At 32.7% G+C, this 21,280-nt stretch overlaps 3 protein-coding genes across 3 annotated transcripts; 2 read left to right on the top strand and 1 right to left on the bottom strand.

The window, feature by feature from the left end:
- The first annotated feature begins 3,278 nt into the window (after nucleotides 1-3,278).
- LOC114423339 (glutathione S-transferase F10-like) lies at nucleotides 3,279-4,984 on the top strand. Its single transcript, XM_028390064.1, has 3 exons — nucleotides 3,279-3,542; nucleotides 3,672-3,720; nucleotides 4,201-4,984. Exons 1-3 carry the CDS (start codon nucleotides 3,399-3,401, stop codon nucleotides 4,653-4,655), a joined length of 648 nt encoding a protein of 215 aa, XP_028245865.1. The 5' UTR covers nucleotides 3,279-3,398; the 3' UTR covers nucleotides 4,656-4,984.
- Nucleotides 4,985-11,634: 6,650 nt separating this feature from the next.
- Nucleotides 11,635-13,485, top strand: LOC114424206. The gene has a single exon (XM_028391057.1). The coding sequence runs from the start codon at nucleotides 11,635-11,637 to the stop codon at nucleotides 13,483-13,485; it is 1,851 nt and encodes a 616-aa protein (XP_028246858.1).
- A 2,719-nt stretch (nucleotides 13,486-16,204) lies between these two features.
- On the bottom strand, nucleotides 16,205-21,014 carry LOC114423338 (protein JASON-like). The gene is made up of 7 exons (XM_028390062.1): nucleotides 20,689-21,014; nucleotides 20,419-20,467; nucleotides 20,259-20,329; nucleotides 18,532-18,680; nucleotides 17,256-17,991; nucleotides 17,082-17,164; nucleotides 16,205-16,616 (listed from the first exon to the last, which is right to left on the bottom strand). The coding sequence occupies exons 1-7, from the start codon at nucleotides 20,788-20,790 to the stop codon at nucleotides 16,508-16,510; spliced, it is 1,299 nt and encodes a 432-aa protein (XP_028245863.1). The 5' UTR covers nucleotides 20,791-21,014; the 3' UTR covers nucleotides 16,205-16,507.
- Between the last annotated feature and the right edge of the window lie 266 nt (nucleotides 21,015-21,280).

The following is a 21,280-nucleotide window of genomic DNA, read 5'->3' as shown; positions in this document are numbered from 1 at the left end:
ACTTCATAAAACATATTTTTAACAGTACACATGGACATAGAATTGACAATCTGTAGGAAGAAAAGCCCATTACAATGGTAGTGAAGGTCCATGGCCCAAACTATGCTCACCCAAAGTCACTGATAGTATGTCCAAGTTTTTTAACTTTCCCACTTCATCTAAGAACATTTGTAATTACACAAGATGTTATGTAAGTGAGTTTAGGGATCATTTGTTATGAGAAAATGTTTTCAGTTTCCATTTTAATTATTTTAATTTGTTTTCAATCTATTTTTTTTCAAAGACTTGTATAGAAAATAGAGAAAATAATTTTTTTCTCTATTTCTTATACAAATATTGAAAACAAAAAACAAAGGTTATCCCAAAGACACATTTTGAGTTGTTAAAAGGTTGGAAACCAAGTTTCAAATATTGGTGTGTTTGGGACTATCCGTCTGAGGTGAGGATAATGAGTATATATAACCTATAAGAGAATAAACTTGACTCGAGGACTATTAGTGAGTATTTCATTAGGTTTGTTGAAAGGTCTAAAGGTTATAGGTTTTATTGTCTATATCATATTACTAGGATTGTGGAATCAAGAAATGCCAAGTTTCTTTAAAATTACATGGTCAATGGGAGTGATCAGTTGGGGGACTTAGGTTTTGAAATTGATCATATAGAGTTTCAACCTTCCACGTCAAATGAATGATTGGTTGTAGTTCATACCCCTCAAATTCAAAGGGATGATGAGCAACCAATGGCTGACATTCCATAATTTGTTGTTGATAATCCACTAGATGAAGTTGATCATCAAATTCTTGAAAATGATAAACAACTAGCTGAACAACATGATCCACAAGAAAATATTGATGCAACATTAAGGAGATCTACTAGAGAAAGAAAATCAGTTATTCTTAGTGATTATATTGTATATTTGCAAGAATCTAACTATAATATTGGAGCTAAAAATAATCCTGAAACTTTTGATCAAGCCATGAGTTGCAAAGAGTCAAATTTATGGTATGATGTCATAAAGGATGAGATGAATTCCATGCAAAGTAATGGAGTTTTGAACCTTGTAGAGTTGCCTAATAGGGAAAAGGTCAGTGGTTGTAAATGAGTCTTTAAGACCAAAAAGGATTTACTAGGCAACATTGAGAGATACAATGCAAGACTCATTGTTAAGGAATTTACTTAAAAAGAAGGAATCAACTACACATAATGAAAGATTTTCTTTTTATTATCTTGGCATTAGTTGTTCATTTTGACCTTGAGTTGCAACAAATGAATGTGAAAATAGTCTTTCGTAATGGTGATTTAGAGGAAGAGGTTTATATGAAACAACATGAAGGCCTATCCTCTAAGAGTGGTGATTGCAAGCTTAAGAAATCTATATGTGGTTTAAAACAAGCCTTCCTTCAATGGTACCTTAAGTTTCATGAAATAATTTCTTTATTTGGCTTTAATGAAAATCCCATGGATCAATGTATATACCACAAGGTCAGTGAGAGTAAAATATGTTTTCTTGTTTTATATGTAGATAATATTTTTGTGGCAGCCAATGATCAAGATTTCAAATGAAAGATTATTCACCAAGTGTCGCTCTCATTGTGAAAGGAGATAGATTTAATTTGAACCAATGCCCAAAAAATGACTTTGAAAGGAAATAAATAAAAAACATTCTTTATGTTTCAGTTGTTGGAAGCCTCATGTGTGCTCAAGTATGCACAAGGCTTGACATTACATTTGCAGTTGAAAAGTTAGGAAGATATTAGAGTAATCCAGGTATTGCCACGTGAGAAATGCAAAGAAAGTGATGAGGTACCTTCAAGGGACCAAAGATTACATGCTTATGCATAGATAGACAGACTATCTAGATGTGATTGGTTATTCAAACTCAGACTTTGTTGGCTGTGTTGATTCTGGCAAACCAACATCTGAGTAGACTTTCATGATGGCTGATGGTTCTGTTCCGTGGATGAGTGTTAAGAAGACTTTGACTGCTACTTCTACCGTGAAAGTTGAGTTTATCTCTTGCTTTGAGGCTACATCACATGGTGTATGTCTTGAGAATTTCATTTATGGTTCTTCGTTTTTTCATTCTACATCATGTGTCATCATAAATTTTCAATTAGCAGTGTCCAAATTGCAGAATAAAGCAAGATCAAGGAGATTTGATTAACGATTCTCGTGGTGAAAAACGAAGAATCATAAAAATGAGGTTAAATTGGAAGAAACAAATTGATTCAAAGTTTTTGGATTGGGTTTGGGTGCCCTCACTGCATATTGGGTTGCTGTTAGAGTGGTGATGGGGGCTGCCAGAAGCAATATGCTGAACAGTTGGAGTGCATCTTAGCGTCCAAGCCGGAGGTGGCAAGGGTTTTCAGAGATCATGGAAAGGGATGGAGAATAAAAACAAAAATATTTTGATACAGAGAGTATAATAAGATGGTAGATCACTTATGATAATGGTGCATTGATGGACCACTTATGATAATTTTGTTAAATATTTTTGTATTGGGATCAAATTCAGTTATGATGAATTTGTGATTTATTTGTAAGACAACTAATGGGAGTAGGGATTCCAGTTTTGCCTAGAGTCTCATTGATCATTTTTCATAATTTTTTTTATTTCTAAGATTTAAATTCAAAGTCTTACTTAAAAAAATGAAGACCATCAATAATTTGATAGTGTAAGTTATTGACTTTGAAAGAGTCACATGAATATATAAGATTGAGGACAAGTGTGGTCTAAAACAGAAAATAATTATTTCATCCATTTTAAAATAAGTGTTGTCATAGATTATTTTATACAAATAAAAAAATTAATAAATAAAAGAAAGAAAATAATGAATATATAAAATCAATCTTATATGATAATTACTTTATTTATACGTTTTATTGTGCAGTATTAATATTATACAAGATATAAATGATAAAAGATGATTATTATTACATTAAAAAATTAAAATAATAATTATGTTGAGATAATTTTTTTTATTATATGACAATGATAAGGAGACAATGTTGGGGATCAATTAAGACAGTGGTCCTCCCCGTCAACTTTGAAACTGTAATGTGGGAATATACAAATGCAACACTCCTGTCGTTGATTTCAACACTTAAATAGATTAGTGTTTTGTTTTTCTTTTCTTAAAAAAATTTGCGATCGTAATGAAATACGTCAAGCACTGACAATGGAATTTTGTTAAAATTAAAAAATTGTGGTCACAGTCATAGCAGCCGCACTAACATAGTAAAATAGTATTTCTTTATCCTCAATAATTTTCTAATGAATTGAAAAACAATGACTTTTTCTGGAACTGTACACGAGTGATCAGCATAAAAGCACAACTTGACTGACACACGGAACCAATCTAAAGATAAACAAAATTCAGGAAAAAAAAAAAAAAAACATGGTGGTGAAGGTGTATGGTCCAACCTATGGATCCCCCAAGAGGGTCCTGGTGTGTCTGATTGAGAAGGAAATTGAGTTTGAAACAGTGCATGTTGATCTCTTCAAGGGAGAGAATAAGGAACCTGAGTTCCTTAAGCTGCAGGTTCAGTTTTTCTTTCAATTTTTTTTTTTTTTTGCTCTATCACAATTCACACAGTTTGCTTCACTTGGTTTCCATATTTTTTTTAAATGTTTTCATGTTTGATTATTCCTGTGTCTAATAAATCTGCAGCCATTTGGATCCCTTCCTGTTATTCAAGACGGTGATTATACTCTCTATGGTAAACCCTTTTAGCCCCTTTATTATTTCTGCATTTTTTTTTCCTGTGTCATGTAGTTAATAGGTTGGTGGTTTTGAAATTTTGATCTTTCCTTGAAGTTCTTACCTTGTTTAGTCCTTATTAATGTTATTTGAATTGTGAGGTTAGGATCGTTCATTTTTGTCCTGTAACTATTGTCTTTCCTAATTGCTATTCCTTTGTTTTAAAAGGAGGCAGAGGGGGTTACAATTTAGTTACTCCATGAAATTAGATTTTCAGTTTCTTTTTTATAAACACATGTTGTGGTTTGATGCATCATGCATGTAACTATAACAATCCTTAATGGTGTTAGTAATAATTGTTTTTTGTTGTGTCAAAATTGGAAGTAGGATAATCTGAAAGGCTGAATGCTTACATCCCCAAATTTGTTTTCTTTGCTTTTTGCAACTTCAGGATGGTCTATATTCAATACTAATACACTGATTTTAAACCAATGTGCAGAATCTCGTGCAATAATCAGATACTTAGCTGAGAAGTATAAAGACCAAGGGACTGACTTATTGGGAAAGACAATAGAAGAAAAGGGTCTAGTGGAACAATGGCTTGAAGTGGAAGCTCATAACTTTCACCCACCACTCTACAACTTGGTTATTAATGTTCTGTTTGCGCCATTAACAGGGGCTCCTTCGGACCAAAAAGTGATAGAAGAAAGTGATAAAAAGATTGAGAAGGTGCTGGATGTTTATGAGGAGAGGCTGTCAAAGAGCAAGTACTTGGCTGGTGACTTCTTCAGCCTTGCTGATCTTAGCCACCTCCCATTTGGTCACTATTTGGTGAACCAAACCGGGAGAGGAAATTTGGTCAGAGACAGGAAGCATGTGAGTGCTTGGTGGGATGATATTAGTAACAGACCAGCTTGGCAGAAGGTTCTTCAGCTATATAAATACCCTGTCTAGTTAGTTCGATCTACCCCAACATTCCAAGATGGTGTGAGGGATGTGCCTTCAGTGTTTTCTGATACCTGTTTGAGAATATAATGGAGGCTATCTGCAAGATGTGGACCTGTAGTTTTTTTTGGATTTGGATCTTTTCCTCTTCTTGAATAATAACATTGGATGGTGAAAACATAAATTTAAAATTATTGAGCAGTGTGATTAGTTGTTGAGTCCATTAGTTATAACTTGTTATCTAAGAAGCCTCTTGTGTTGAGAAGTAATAATAAATATCAGTATTTACATGTTATAAGTTTGGATCTCGACATTAATACAGAGTATGCATTTAGAAACTTGTGCTTGCAAAGTTTTGTGGGGCAACCTCAGTTTTGGAAGACAAGATTTTGCATATTTGACCTGAGTTATGGACGTATGTATTACTTAAAATTATCGAGCAAAATTTATATTACCAAACAAAATATCATTTTATCCTTATAATTCGTAAAAGTTGTTGTTAAAAGTAAAGAAAGTCCCACCAAATTATCTTTATTAGTTTTATCTTCCTCCATTTTTTCATATACTTTTCTTACTTCTCATCATACCTACACAACCATTGAAGACTCTGCAATTAGAAAAATGAATTGAACCTTTTTGTTTCTTTTTCCTAGATATTATTAGCATTTGAAAGTCACTCTTGACTTTCACCAATTTCTGAAATTGTGAGGAAAGTGTACGTGGCATGCTAAACAGATCTGTATCTTTGTTGTGGATTTTCATCACATTGCATTGTATGATTGAACAAGATAATATGGTTTACTGTCTTCTTGCTTTAATTTGTTGTTACTGAATCAACATTTTTTTCTTAGTAAAATGGTTTGCTAATTCAAACTGCTTTAATGGGATGGTTTAAGCTGTTAACTTGTGACACACTGAAGTTGTTCATCAAATTGTTGAGATTGGATATGACCATGAACGAGTTATCCTCATTTTTGTATTTTTCAACTATTAATAGTGTGTAAATGTTTAATATTCACAAAATTCCTCACAGTTGCTATGATTGGGCCTTCTATTCCGAACGAGTAATGACTCACCAGTGCATTTAGGTTTTAGAAACCTAATTTCAATTTGTTGTTTGTTTGCTTGTTTTGGTGTTTTGAATTTATGATTACTCAGTTGAGCCATTTTAATATTGGAATCCTTTTGGTTAGGAAGTCACATTTAACTGAATTGCAAGTAATAGGTTTAACAATGAATATGTAGGCATCTGTTGTTTATGGATAGAAGAGTATGCATTTATAAAGTTGTGCTTGCCAAGTCTTCTAAGGACAACCTGAGTTTTGGGAGTCAAGTGGTTGTGTATTTGAACTAAGCAGTATCGATGTATGTTTTTAAATTTAAGTAAAACTAGCTATCCTATGCATATCAGAAAGAGTCATATTCTCTCATGTCCAAGGCTATGGTCTAATAAGTCATTCAAAGTTTGTGTTTGAAACTCCCTGAGTCTCTATGATGAAATGGAGACTATGATCAATAACTTCTGATGGGGACAAGGGGAAAAAGATACATGGGCTATCTAGGACTAGTTAGTGCAAAGTGAAAACCAAAGAAAAGAGAAGGCTTGAGCTTCAGAAATTTCAGATGCTTTAGTTATGCTAGAAAAACATTGTTGGAGATTATTCAAGAATCAATCTTTCCTCTTTTTTTAGTTAGTGTTTGTAGTGAGACTTCGTAAGATATTTTATCATATTATTTTTCTTGGATTAATTAATATTTAATTTTGTTTATTTTATTTTATTAATCTTCTAAATCAATTTAAGCTATAATAAATTAATTCTTAAAATGTAAATATGTTGGACTTCAAAATTAAAAAAACATTTGATGTGCGTTCCCAGCCGAGGAAAGCAGAGTCAATCAAAGAAGTGATTTGGAGGCCTCGGAGACTGTCTTGGATGAAGTGTAATTCAGATGGAGTAGCCAAAGGTTCTGTTGGTATTTTCATAGATATTGAGTTGAATTTCGTTGGTGCTTTTGCGTCTCATATTGGAATCAATGGCAACCATCTTGGCAATAGAAAAGGCGCGCGGATAGTAAAGGTTGGCACAATCTTAGGTTGAAAACTGATTCTGAGCTCTTCTTGCAAGCCAACTCTAATTACGGGTGTAAATCAATTGTTAATTCGAATTAACTCAAATTAATCCAAATATGTTGTGTTGAGTAATTTTTGTATATAGATTAGATTGGAATGGAATCAATCAAATTCGTCCATTGAGTTTTGGATTGATCACAGGTTTTAATATCAAAAATCTGACTCATTAACTTGTTAATTTATATTAAATTATTGTTATTAATCTGTGTAATATGTAATATATATTTTTAACTTTAAAAAAAATAAATGTTATTGACTATTAATTACATTAATTTATCGACCTTAATTGAGTAATGAGCAATATATCCTTAGTCTGATCAAAGCAACAAGGATTTTATTGATTAAAATTATTTAATGTCTCGTTGGTTTTGATAGAAAAATTATATGTTTCAAACTTATCCTCATTAAGTTTATTGAAATTTTTTATCTCAAATATGAAATGTTTAATTTCTCATCCTTCATGGATACATAGATAAATAGGTTAAGGACAAACTTAAATATTTTGATCCGTTGACTCAATCCAACCCAAATGTCTCGTTGGTTTTGATAGAAATTATATGTTTCAAACTTATCTTCACTGTGTTTATTGAAATTCTTTATCTCAAATATGACATATTTAATTTTTCATCCTCCATGGATACATAGATAAATAGGTTAAGGACAAACTTAAATATTTTGACCTGTTGACCCAATCCAACCCAAATCATTTATAAAAGGATTGGTTTGAATTGAATTTTATTTTTTATTCTTAAAAAATGAATCCAAATCAACTTGTTAAAATTTGATTGAGTTAGATCATATGTTTGATTAAACTCAATCCAAACTAAGTGGCTTACACCCCTAACTCTAATTCACTCTTGATGCATTTATATTATATGCTTAAATTGTATTAAGCTAACTTAAAGTTTTAGGTTTAGAATCACTCACATATACACGGAAGACAATGATTGTGTTGACAAGCTTCTTATTTTAGGTTCTCAAGTTTTGGGCTATACCTCTGGGATTCTCCCCGGTTGGAGCTCTTTGGTAAATATTTATCTCTCTCTTTCTCTCTTTATATATATATATATATATATATATATATATATATATATATATATATATATATATATGAGTTTGATTGTTTTGGGGTGATAGGAGTTAGTGCCTACATATTTAGAATATCATCCCCACACTTGTGACCCTCGTTCCTTTTTGCTAAAAAAATAAAAATAAATGCACTACTAGAGTATTCACTTTAATAAATCTATTTATTATTCCATTTGTGAAACATGTTTTGGGGTTTTTTCCTTGTTGTTGTCTATTGGAATAATTTATTGAAAAAGGAAAGATACCATTTTTTCATAATTTTCCCATCAAAAGAATGTTGTTTATTATAACAGTTAAATGTAAACTATTTTTTATAATAAAAATATATTAAAATGTTTTTATAAATATTTAATTAACAGTTATTTTTAGCTTAAATGTTAAGAATTGGTATTTTTCTTATTTATGGTTTGTAGATATTAAAATGATGAATTAAAAGCAAAAAAGATCTAGAAAATATAAAAAATATAAATAAGAAAGATTTTTTGTATGAGACCTAAGTTCACTTCACCAATCATAGAAAGGGAGTCAAGCACAAGTCCACTCCAGCAGTTATAAAAGAGAGTCAAGCCAAAGAGAAAAGATACATTGAGTCTTAGAGTACTCCAATACACACCTAAAGTCTGAGAACTCTCCTAAATTCTTTCTTTTCTTTCATCATTTTCTATTCCTTTTTTCATCACTTCTCCTCCATCAGTTTCTATACCGCTTTTCTAGTGTAAGACCACTTATGGTTATGAGAGGCTAAATTTTTAATTAGGGTCTGACAGACTTAAAAAATCAAAAGATGTATTGTATACTTCATATCTATCAATGCAAACAGATGTTTTTTTTTTATTATCATTTCATGCTTTTAATTTCATGAATCATTCATCCTTGCATCATATTTGGAGGTTAGGTCCTCGACAGATGATAATCCTTAATAGAAATACAAGGAAGGTCTTGCATGCATCTGTTTTAGAAATTAGTCGCTCGACCAAGGGTAATTTTTTATAGAACTAAAAGGAAGGAGTATCTTAATAAAATCATTGTTAGACATAGAGTGATTGCATTATGCTCATGCATTAAAGCAAACATCTAGAATTAGAACTTCATGCATCTTATCTATTTATTCTTTGCAAAGATATTTGGAAGATAGACTTGTCATCGTGAGACATCAAGGACAAGTATTCTAATCGATGTGGATAAGAAAAATTCACCTAATTAATAGAAAAAAATCTCAAATAATATATATCTTAGTCAAATAAGGCATGTTAAGTCCTAATATTCTCATCTCATTGAATTTTTTACTATTTTTTTTTGTTTTCTATTAATAGTCATTACCATGTTCTTTTAAATTTATCTGTTATATCTCATCTTATCTTTTTCTCTAATAAATTGGAAATTATTCAATACAAATATAAAACAAAGTCTCCGTAAAAATCGATAATCGGACTTTGAGTACTTTACTACTTGAGACAAATTAGTACATGCACTTGTCCATGACTTAACACCTCCCTTCATGATTGTTGTCATCTCCATTTAATAAATTCTTTATTTTTACAAAAAAAAAAATACTATTTTCTCTGCAGGAGTTTTAAAAAATTACGTGAATCAACACTGTCTTCTTATGTATGATAGTATGAATTTTATAATTGTTTTTACTATAGATGAGTTAAGTTTCTAAACAATTTCTTCTGGGTGAATACTACCAGGCAACAAGCATTTAGTTCCATGTAAAGAAAAGAATGACATTAAATTTTTGTCATTTAATTTCATGTAATGATGAGTTTAAGATTTTGTTGGATAACATATTGTAGTTAGTTTTGATTTTTTTTATTAACTGAACAATCTTTTAGGTTATTCGATAAACAAATTTTTTTTAGTAATTTTTATCATTATTTATAATGTTGCTTAAAGTATTATTTAAATCGTTTATTTCTAGTTTTTAACTTTTTATATTTTTTTATTCTTAATATATTTATAAAATGTTTTGTTTATCCTATTAAAATAAATCAATTTTATTATTTTTTGTTATTTTATACTTTTAGTTATTCTAATAGTTAATTTTACCGAACACATCATTTAATAAACTAGATTTTTAACTTCTATCAGTTTCTAGCTTGCAGTTAGTTGAAAACAAAAAAAAAAAATACTTTGTTAAATTATAAGTGTTCAATAAAACTAGTTATTAAAATACCTGAAAAAATAAAAAATAAAAAGTTAGTGTTTTAAAATATATTATTTCAAGTGGTATTTCAAAAAATACTAAAAACTGCGATGAAAAATTTATTCACCAAATAGTCAAATGAATTTTTAAGTTAAAAATGAACTTAAATATCTTCTCAAAAATAATCTAAATTGATGCCATAATCTTTTAAAAGAAAAAAAACTCGGTGCAGTGCAATAATATATATATATATATATATTGCGGGCCTTTCTTCAGTTTTACATCAAGTCATAAAATCTCCCGCAATTGTGTCTATCATGCAAAACTATACTATTTCTTTCATCATTTTCTCATAAAATCCCAAAACCTTTCACCTCTGTACCTCAATCTTATAAAAATACACTGTTTCTTTCATAAACAATTACTAATAAAGTGTGCAATAATGACACAAACGTGGTATACTATGGCTATCGATCTAGTAATATACATTTTACAATATACTTGAGCAAATTTATAATTTAGTACTTTATTCCTGTTGGCATTTCTTCGCACTGGTAGCAAATGTCCCTCCTTGTTTAATTTTAAGGTTTGTCATGCTTCATTTCTAATTAATGCAATGTATCAGGGATGCACCCTCATAAATGTAAGGGGATTGGGATTGGGACATGAAACCCGTATTTAATCTAAGGAATTGGTGCTGAAATTAGTAATGTAAATGTAAAGGGAACGCTGCTAGAGTGTATTCATTTAATTCAATGAGTAGTCCAAATTAATTACAAAATTAACAATTGAAAATTGTATTCTTCTACTTCACTGTGAAAGAAAGGGTGGACAACTGTGACAATTTCTCGATGAAAAAAGAATGATGTCAAAAATGTTATTGGGTATTTGGGTTCTCTTTCCTTGTCATAGTCTGTTGGAATAATTCCATTTGTGAAACAAAGGATAGAATACAGTGACAGTTTTTTCCTGGGAAGAAAGAATGACGTGAAACATGTTTTTGGTATTCTTTGCATGTCTTTGTCTATTGGAATAATTCCTTGCCAGAGGAAAACAAAAAGAAAGATACTTTTCTTTCATCATATTTTCCCACGCAAAGACTCTTCTTTATTCTTGCCTCCTTTCCTGATTTCTGCCGTTTCAATTTAATAAATTCTTTATTTTCTACAAAAACCTTCTATTTTCTTTGTCGGAGTTTTAAAAAAGTACATGAAGCAACATTGTCTTGTTATGTATGAATTTTATAATTTTGTTGTTTTACCATAGACAAATTCATATTTAATTTTATTTCCTGAGTTTAAGTTTCTGAACAAATTCTATTGAGTGAAAACCAAGTTACATCAAATTCCAAGTCAAGAAAAGGATGACGTTAAACTTTTGTCATTTGATCCCATGAGTGTAACTTGATGTCATAATTTATAATTTTCAAAAACTATATATATTGCGGTCTTTTCTTCAGTTCTGCATCAAGTCACAAAATCACTCACCATTGTGTCCCTCAATCTTATTGTAAAAATATATTGTTTCTTTCATCTGTTTTCCATAAAATCACACAAAATCATCCTCCACCATAAAGTCTTTCATCTGGCAGCATAAAGTCTGTCCCTGAAGCAAAAAAGAAAATGTCTATTCGAACAAATCGCTTTAAAGCAGTGGATAGAGTGTTGAAGGATCTGGAGAGAGTAGAAAAAGAAGGGAAATTGAATGATTTGAAGTCTGAGTTGAACAAGATAAAGGAGGTGTTTTTGAAGGTGAAGGAGAATGAAGAAGAACTCCTTGACACGTTAGCGGTTGTGGATGGCTATATTCGCAACAAAAACATAGCTAAGTTGAGGGAAGAGGAGGGACACTTTTGCCAGAAAATATGGAATTCAACTCTAAAGTTGCTGCCAGCTGCTCATCATGCTCAAGCTGCTGCCTCATCTGGACAATCATCTCATCATGCTCAAGCTGCTGCCTCATCTGGACAATCATCTCATCATGCTCAAGCTGCTGCCTCATCTGGACAATCATCTCATCATGCTCAAGCTGCTGCCTCATCTGGACAATCATCTCATCATGCTCAAGCTGCTCTCCCATCTGGACAATCATCTCATCATGTCACACCACTCCCTTCTTCCACCACTCCACAACTTCATCAGGAGGAGGACTTGCAAATTATTAAGGACTATTATAACAGCCTTGGTCGTTTTGACAAACGTTGCTTCTCATCTCTCTTGCAGTTTCCTGAAAATGCTGTTTTCAAGAGAAGGGAAATCTCTTTCTGGTTCTCTCCGTTTGACCAAGTGGTTGATCCTCTTTTGGAGGGTAAAGTAATTGTACCCCATGGTAATGGCAAGTCTCCCATTGCGAGTAAATTTAAAATTAATCCGTTGCTCCGTCACAAGTCACTAAGTCCATTGTTTCAAAATGAGCAACTGCCGATTTGTGGTTATTATTCACAAATAAAGACCTCATCTTCATCTCCTGCCAGTGATATTGGGTATGAACGTTTAGTACTTGACCAACGTAAAATTAAATTAAGTGATGGCTTTGGCTTTAAATCTAACCGTTGCTATTATATTTATAATGTTGGTGCAAGTTATCTTAATTTTGGACCCGGATGGATGGCCAAAATGAAGGATTTGCTGGTGCTTCAACTTGGTCGTTGGACGAAAGATTCACCAAAACATCATATTGAAGTGGACAGTGAAGAATTCCTCAAGGAGTTGAGTGGTCACGAGTATTTGTTCTGTCTTAGCCTTCGAGGGATATCAAGAATATTCGAGCTTCCACCTTCCATCGTAAAAATTGAGAGCCTAGAAACTCTAGATCTCAAGGCCTGTCACAATCTAGAAACGCTACCTAGTGATATTTCATCATTGCGATGGCTCCGGTATTTGAATTTGTCAGAGTGCTACTTGTTGGACAGAATGCCAAAGGGGATTCAGAACCTGACTTGGCTTGAGGTACTGAAGGGATTTGTATTAGGTAGTTCTAGCAAGACTCCCTGCAGAATATCTGATATTGCTGCAAGATTGAAAAGACTAGAGCGACTCAGCATACGTATAGGAAGTGGGGCCGTGATCCAAGAAGGCGAGTTTGAAAGCTTGGAAAAGTTGCGTAGACTTGAGCGTCTAAAAATATCATGGGGTGTATTTGACACAAGGTACATTGATATTCAGATAAGTGTGCCTTCAAGTTTGAAAAAGTTGCATCTTGAAGGCTTTCCTGGCCAAAATATTCCAGAATGGTTGAAGCCTAGCAAACTACCTCAAGAATTGGAATTGAGAGAGCTACATATAACAGGAGGAAAACTCAAAAGTTTGGATCATGGTGAAAATAATGATTGGGGTGTGGAGATGGTGTATCTCAAGTACCTAAAGTATTTGGATGTTGACTTGGAACATTTGCGAAAGTTGTTTCCTTCTCTAAGGTACGTAGAAATAAAACAAATCTTAAACCAGCCATACCTTGAATGGAGCATTAATTGAACAGAGGTTACAATAAGTCTAGCATTAAATGCTCCATGTATAATTTTTTTTTTTAAATCTATTTTTAGTGTATGTTGACATTTTTTCTATTTTTGGTTCTGGTAAAAAAAATTTATTTTTTAATTTTAGTCTCTTTAAGGTGATTTTTTTTTATTTTGATTAATGTAAGTCTTTTTTTATTTTTAGATATTGTAAATTTATATTCTTTTAATTTTAATCTTTTTAAGATTCAAATTTTTTATTTATAATTCCATAAATTCACACTTAAAAAAAATATAAATTTATATAGAGTAAAATTAAAAAAATAAACTTATAAAAATCAAAAATATATTTAAACCTCCTTAATGTTATGTAAAAATAAAATTGTCGAGATACACTTGTTATCTGAAGAATAATGTTATTTACAAAATTGTATTGATTACCTCCGATAGTTGTTATGAATTATGTCATCTTTTACCGTCTCATGTATCCTAAACTTGTATCATTAACCTTTTTTAAAAAAAATAAAAATAAAACCTTAATAAATGAACCAAGTAATACCGCCATCAAATTATTGTGCAATCCACGAAACAAATGTTTATTTTAATTATATAAACTCGTAAGGATTGAATTTGTACTGTCCTATATTTTAAATAAAATTTTAACGGAGTCAATAATAACACAATTATATCACCTTTATAGACATGCATCAGTTTTTTTTTTATCAAATTTTGGTGTGATTTACCTTCCAAATTATCCAAACCAAATATAGATCACCTAACTAAATTATTTTAGATACTATTTCAGTGGAGATTTATAGTCATCGACTATCAAAGAACTTCTTGAGTTGAACCCAAGTTGAGATTGCTACCAAGGAAAATCAAATCATATGAGTCAACTTTCTTTAGTAACACAACAGAAAAACAGTTATTTGACAGATAAAATTTGGGCAAACTTTTTAATGAAGCTTAATTTAGTTAATGCAAAATAGAAAGAAAGAAGATAAAACATTATTCTGATTTTGTTCTTTTGAGAAGTATTATTATTCTTCTACTACACAAGATGATATAACTCCAAATTCAACACCACACAGTATTGCACAAAGGAAAACAATTGTATTTCACTAAAGTCCCTTAGAATTTACCGATGTCTATTCCTTTCTAAGACGTTCATAGATGATACTGGTGTCTATCACTTTCTCTTTTGCCATGTTGTTCACAATATAATCAAGATATGGAAGGTGGCTAATATCAGCAAGATTGAAGAATTTTCCTCAGCCATTAATGTCCATTGTCCAACAACTTATCCTAGCTTTTCTTTTGCACTCTTGAATCACTTTAAGATCCAGGATGATACCAGATGTTGCAGAAAACAAATTGTGAATGTCTAATTTCTAGGTTGGTGGATCAATGTTCTGTCCTTTAACATCTAGTCTCGCCAATGTTTCACAAATGCCCTCTCTTTTTTTTTTTACTGTTTTCCCAAGTAATTCAACCCCTTCAGACTATTTTTCTACATAATATCTTATTGGGACAGTTTGTTTAAAACTTAAAATAAGTCATTTTAAAATAACCATTTGTTGAATAACCAGAGAGGGAACAGAAAACTGTTTTTTTAACAGAAACAATTTAAACAAACACATCAGAAAAATATAAAACTGCTTATTTTATTAAAACAAGCTTTAAAAAAAAAAGATAAGCTTAAACAAACTCACCCATTATCACCCAAGATTCTGCAGAATAAGTTGAAGGCACAAAGTTAATATGGACCAATATCAAGGGAAGAAGCTTAAGGATACACCAAGTAGGAAATACATTGACTCATTCATGACACAAGTAAGCATGTGTTTTGAGTTACTTTCCCCTACTTGCCTACACATCCAACACAACCAAACACATAAGGAAGAGCACATTACAAAATTATGCCCCCACACTACATTTTCCTCCACAATAGACCTCTTTATTTTTTCCTATGACAGAACACAAGCACAACCAACTGGTGGATCTAATCAGTCACACTTGGATCCCATATTGTCCACTGTCTATTGCACTCTCACCATAACTACCATTACTAATCAAATGAAACCTCTTTATTTAGCATGCCCATGAACCTTTCCATTTTAGTACATTTCTTTAATCTTTACATATTAAGCAAAAAGAATGTTGTGCTACAGCAAATGCCTCAACCAGCATCATGTCAGTCCCTGCTATTTTGCTAAGCTAGGAATCGTTTTTTACAAGAACATGTTATTTTGTCTACAACTAAAAACCACAATGCAATGTAGCATTTCAATTAGAAAATGATTTTATTTGCAACAACTCAATTACAATTAACTTTGCAATTTATTGTATATTGATTAATGTTCTTATGCTTAATTTCGCGCATCTCATTTGTATTATTCGTCATTCATCATCCAATACATTTAGCAGCAATACAATAATTTTTTTATTTCTATGAAACTTCTCTACATTAAGCTAATGTTTCATGTATCACCTTATAAAATCCTGATACAAACAAAATGTTTAAGTAAAGGAATAAAGAACCATTTTTATAATATTGGAAATGACCATTTACATTGGTAAATAATCATTCTCGTTAATTTTGTATTATTAGGTTATCCTTTTCATTAATTTTTCTCCTTTGTTTATATATACAAACTATTCAATTCTATTTAATTTTTAACATTTATCATGACAGATAACATGATTTAAGTATATGCATTCAGGATCCAAAGCTCCTATCCAAAAAATTTAGTTCATGCGAATCTCAAAATTGAACTACTTCAATTTTTAACGGGAAAAAAAAACACATTACTAAACTCCCAAGTCCCAATACCCATTATTTTACGCAATAATTCCCATAATTTATATACAATACAAGCCGTGTGACACAGCTTGATAGTTCTATATTACCACAAAATTCGAATAAACCAATGTTTGTTCCAACCAATCAGCATTTTGAACGAGGAGGATTCAGACTTAGTTTCGAGAAATGCCACAATATCTCTTTAACCAGACAAAAGAGCAGAGAGGGACAATAGACATCAAAATGACACCACGGACTGTGGATGAGTTGAAGATTGCAGCTGAGATAGAGCAGTATCACTTTCTTCGTTCTCATCAAAAGGAATTGATTTGCCACATGTATCCTTCCTGTGAATCAAAACAAATAACAAATTGGAAGGATGTTATAAATTACAACAATGCTATTTGGTACGAATTATATTTGCACCAACTGAATGAATGATTACGTGGATCACTCTCCTTTTTTAAATATAAATAAATACTAAAAAAAAAAAATTTAAAAGCATCGGATAACTCTTCTTGGAAATTATGGACGTGCAAATATCATGAAAAAAATTTCGTACTAATAAGCATTTTCCTATAAATTATGTCTTACGAATGAGTATTCCGTGACCAATGATAGTTATCTTTTGTCCCCATTACCATTACCCTCAAGCTAAACTCAGTAACTCAATGATACAAAAAGAGGGACTTATCATTCAGAGTAGGATATTTTGAGAAAGCAAGCATGCACGCTAACTTTTTCTTTATCGCCTTATTTTTACAAGTGAGCATAGTTCAAGCAAACAGCAATGCTTAAACAAGAATGCATACCTTTGAGAGATGACAGTCTCCTCAGATAATGCCTTCTCTAACCTCTCTTCAAATGATGTTGCATGCCAATTTACTTTCTGATCCTGAAAAAAATCAGCAAAAATTAGAAGCAAATGCAATATATAGATTCAAACCTCTTTCAAGTAGGAAATAATGATTATATATGAGTCATACTTCTTTATACTTATTGGTTGAATTTGGTATGCCGTTACCATCCCACCACTTCGGAGGAGGAGCTTGAGAATCCCCATCCTTGTTCCAGTGAGCTGCAACCATCCCAATGATAGGCCTATCAGCAGGTGTTTTGCGGACCTGATTATAACTGGTCTGCATTCTCTTGTTTCTCTCCTCCAGAATGACAGCTGCAGGCTTCAACCAGGAAGACAAGCTTTCCTCTACCTTACATTCATTTTCACAAGACATTTTCTTTAACTCTTTTTCAGAAGTTGAAGTTGTAACTTGAGACGGCTCAACTGATTCACTCTCTTCAAATTTCTTCTGAGAGAAATGATGACCAGGGTTGTAAATTGGATACACAAACTGGGACTTAACTCGAGGCTTACCATTTGGCAAGTCTTTTGCTGAAGGGTAAGCAGTTCCAGGAGTTTGCATCTCATCAGATAGCTTCATCGGGGTAGGATTAGGCGATGGTTTATATGTACTCTCATTATTTAGTGAATCTGTTTTTTTCATATGTCGCCCACCATAATCGGATGAGTCACAGGACGATAAATCACTGTCACATTCAAAACCTATAGACTTGTTCCTCCTCGTGTATGTGGTTGATGGCCAAGGTGAAACAGAAGCTGTATTCTTGTCATTCTTATCCAAACTGTGAAGACTCCCTGTCCTAATTCCTTCCGTAGAATCAAGAGTGTCACATTGAGTACTTAGCACATTGGAGATACAGCTGCAAACAAATATGTAATTTTCAGAAATGGACTAAGTATGACCACAATACATGTGTACAATCAGTGAAAATCCCTCAGAAAATTTTCATTAAAAGAAATCTTAGAGAAAAACTGAGAATCAATTTCATCATTTTTTATAGCAACGCTTATTAAAGAACATATTTTCTTAGACTTTTCAATCATAATGAGCTGCAGACCCTGTTAATAAAGTGGCCTTCCCATTGTTCTAAGAGTAAGGAACAGAATATCCACCTCCTACAAAATTGACTAAAATGTTACTTCTTCACACCCATAATACAGCATTCCCATTAAAAAAATCTAAAAGGGCAGAAATGAGAATCAGTTTCATCATGTTTTGAGAGTGACCCTTGTTAACAAACAAATTTTTAATGGTAATGAGCTGCAGCTGTTTCCCATTGTTCTAAGAGTAAGGAAAAGAATATCCACTTCCTATGACATTGACTAAAATGTTACTTGCTTACATTCATTATTACTCAATATCAGCATGAAAAAGATTCAATACAAAGGAGACCAATAACCTGCTTGGTGTTTGCTCTAAGGAATCAGTTCTCTTCCCCCCTTCCTCACAACATTTTACAGGAGTTGAGGGATTGAAAGGTTGACCAACAGGGTGGGCTTTCTCAAGGGGGGTCCTTGCCAAGGTATCACCAGCTTTGAGAAACTTGGCCTGCAGAAAAGTTGATCTGATTATATAAACAAATTTTACAAAGTATACATAAATATGCACCCATCTAAAGTACGAATCAAAAACTTAATAAAATACTAAAGTGACTTAAAACTTCAAAAAGTGTTTTTTTTTTTCAAAATCTTGTATAATAATGAAAAGATATTCACTCATGATAAACAGAATTTAACTTGTAAGAATTCAAAAACAAATTAACAGAAACATTCTATCAAGACTATTATTTTTCCACCAGCAAGGCATTGCCACATTGGTTATCTTAGATTATCTAGTTGCTGATATTACAAATATTTATGTGCCTGAAACTTCATATATTGGCAATTATATGAAGGAGATAACTAGATATATGGTTCATACAAGACATATCAGGAATATATCATGGAACTAACATAATGATATTGTGACATCATCATCATCTGAAAATTGCTACCTTCATGACAAATGTAATCAGGGGCATGGACCAGAGAATGAGCCAGTAGACATAAACTCAACAATGTCCTCTAATTTGTCATTGAATAAATTCATTTGTTTTGTTGAAAAGATATCCTCAAAAAGTAGAAAAGGCACAAAAGAATAATAGTAATAACAACATAGAAGAACAGCAAGGTTCAGGGTGTGAGACCAAAATGTAGTTCCTTTCATTCCATATTATAAACACTTGATTCAAATCTCAGTTGATACAATTAGACATGACTAAAGGTTTAAAACTTCAAAACTCAAAAGTGCTAATTCATTATTTCATTTAGAAAATGATTGAAACAGTAACAAGATAGAAGTCAATATTTTGTGGCCACCATTTCCACACACACTGCTTCTCAGTACGGTCAGGTTAACTACAAGACACCTTGCTGTAGAGTCTCGTGGTAGAAATACACAATGCAACACCAAGGCTTGCCAGAGTGCATGGTGAGTGGTGGTCTGACACACTAACTGTGACCATCATATGGACTAAGTCAAAGCATCTCAGGCTATTGCACAATTTAGAGCTGCCACTGCCTACAATAAACATAACTATACTGACATCAATGCTAAATCCCACTTCACTTCAAACTAAAACTAGAGATTCCATCCAGGTCACTGCTCTGTGGCATCCACAATCCCATTATCCATATTAAATCCTCTCAAAAACAATTGAAAACAACAAGTTAGGACCCAGTTGAAACAAAATGAATCCTTGTGCTTAGTTGCCTCTCAACCCCCTTTACAATATAGGACAGAATCTAAAAAAGCCAGCTCCGAGTGCTAATTTCATAGTTTTGAGAATCTAAAATTGTTCTGAGAATGTTGGCAAACTACTCTTACTTGCTCCCTTCATACTGTTCTCATTTCACTTCAACTATAAAATTGCTTACAAAGTTCCATGAAAATCACAATCACAAATAGTATGCCGTATAGTTCCCAATTGGAACAAAATCAAACACCTTCCTTTTCCCTCACATACAGGAACAAAATACCCCAACACTCAGCTCAAACAGAAAATTCCAAAATCCAAAAACAACAAACAAAACGCGAAAACTCATAATCACACAACAAACAATAGCAGCTATGTAAAAAAGAACACACCTCATAGTCACCTTTCTGAGATCCCACTTCAAAACTCTTCCGATCATCACGCACAACAGAGTTTTCTCTCTCTACTCAAAATTCAAACCACAGAATCAGTAAAACACATTCAGAATTAAACAAAAATAATAATGAAAATAAAAATAAAAATAAAAATCACCTTCGGATAGAAACAAAGTGGATAACTGATTTCGAGAGACCACAACATCCTGGTTCACACAGCAAAACCAAAACCCTCACATCGCGAAAAAGAAAAAACCAAAACCAAAACATAAAAAAAAAAAAAAAAAACTACACAAAAACTCTCACAAAAAAAATAAAATCAGCTGAACTATTCAATGAGCGTTCGAGCTTCGCTTCTGCAAAGCGAACAAAGTAGCGGAAACTCGATATCAAAAAATAAAAAAGCTGCGAACAGTGGTATAGTTACGGTAGGTTTGTGTTTGCCGGAAGGAGAAGAAGGCACCGTAGCTGTGGGGGCGGTGGCGGAGGAGGAGTCGCGGGCTCTGAAGCAAGCGAAGAAGCATCCCATGGTGGTGGTTGGGGAGCAGGATCGGGAAACGAACCTGAATGTCGAAGCTAGCAGCAGCAGCAGCAGCAGCTCTGGGCAGAGCGTGTCATGGAAGAGGCTCGGAGCAGGTAAGCTAACGTTACGTTTGTATTATTTTTTATTTTCTTTTTCCTTTTGTTTTGGTGGAAAGTGTGTGTGTGAGAAGTGAGGAGTGAGGTGCGAGTGGCGAGTCGATTTTGAAATTTGAACTAACGAAGGAGGGAATGAATGAATGAATGCGATGCACGCGAGCTGTGTGCTGCGATGAACGAGTCGTTTTCTTTTTCTTTCGCCACCGCGGAGGTTTCGGGTGTGTAACACGCGCTTCTGAGTCCGGACACGTGGCTGGAGTGTCGCGTGGCAGGGTGGTGATGCAGGCGGCGAGTGGGATGAGGCTGTGAGGGTGATGAATGTTTGTTTTTTGCACTCGTGTGTTAAACAAGAATGTTCTTATGGATGGATATTTGTGATA

This window comes from Glycine soja, chromosome 8, assembly GCF_004193775.1.
Source record: "Glycine soja cultivar W05 chromosome 8, ASM419377v2, whole genome shotgun sequence".
NCBI classification, from domain to species: Eukaryota; Viridiplantae; Streptophyta; class Magnoliopsida; order Fabales; family Fabaceae; genus Glycine; species Glycine soja.
Note: the sequence above shows the minus strand (reverse complement) of the source record. Positions and strands in the feature narration are given on the sequence as shown.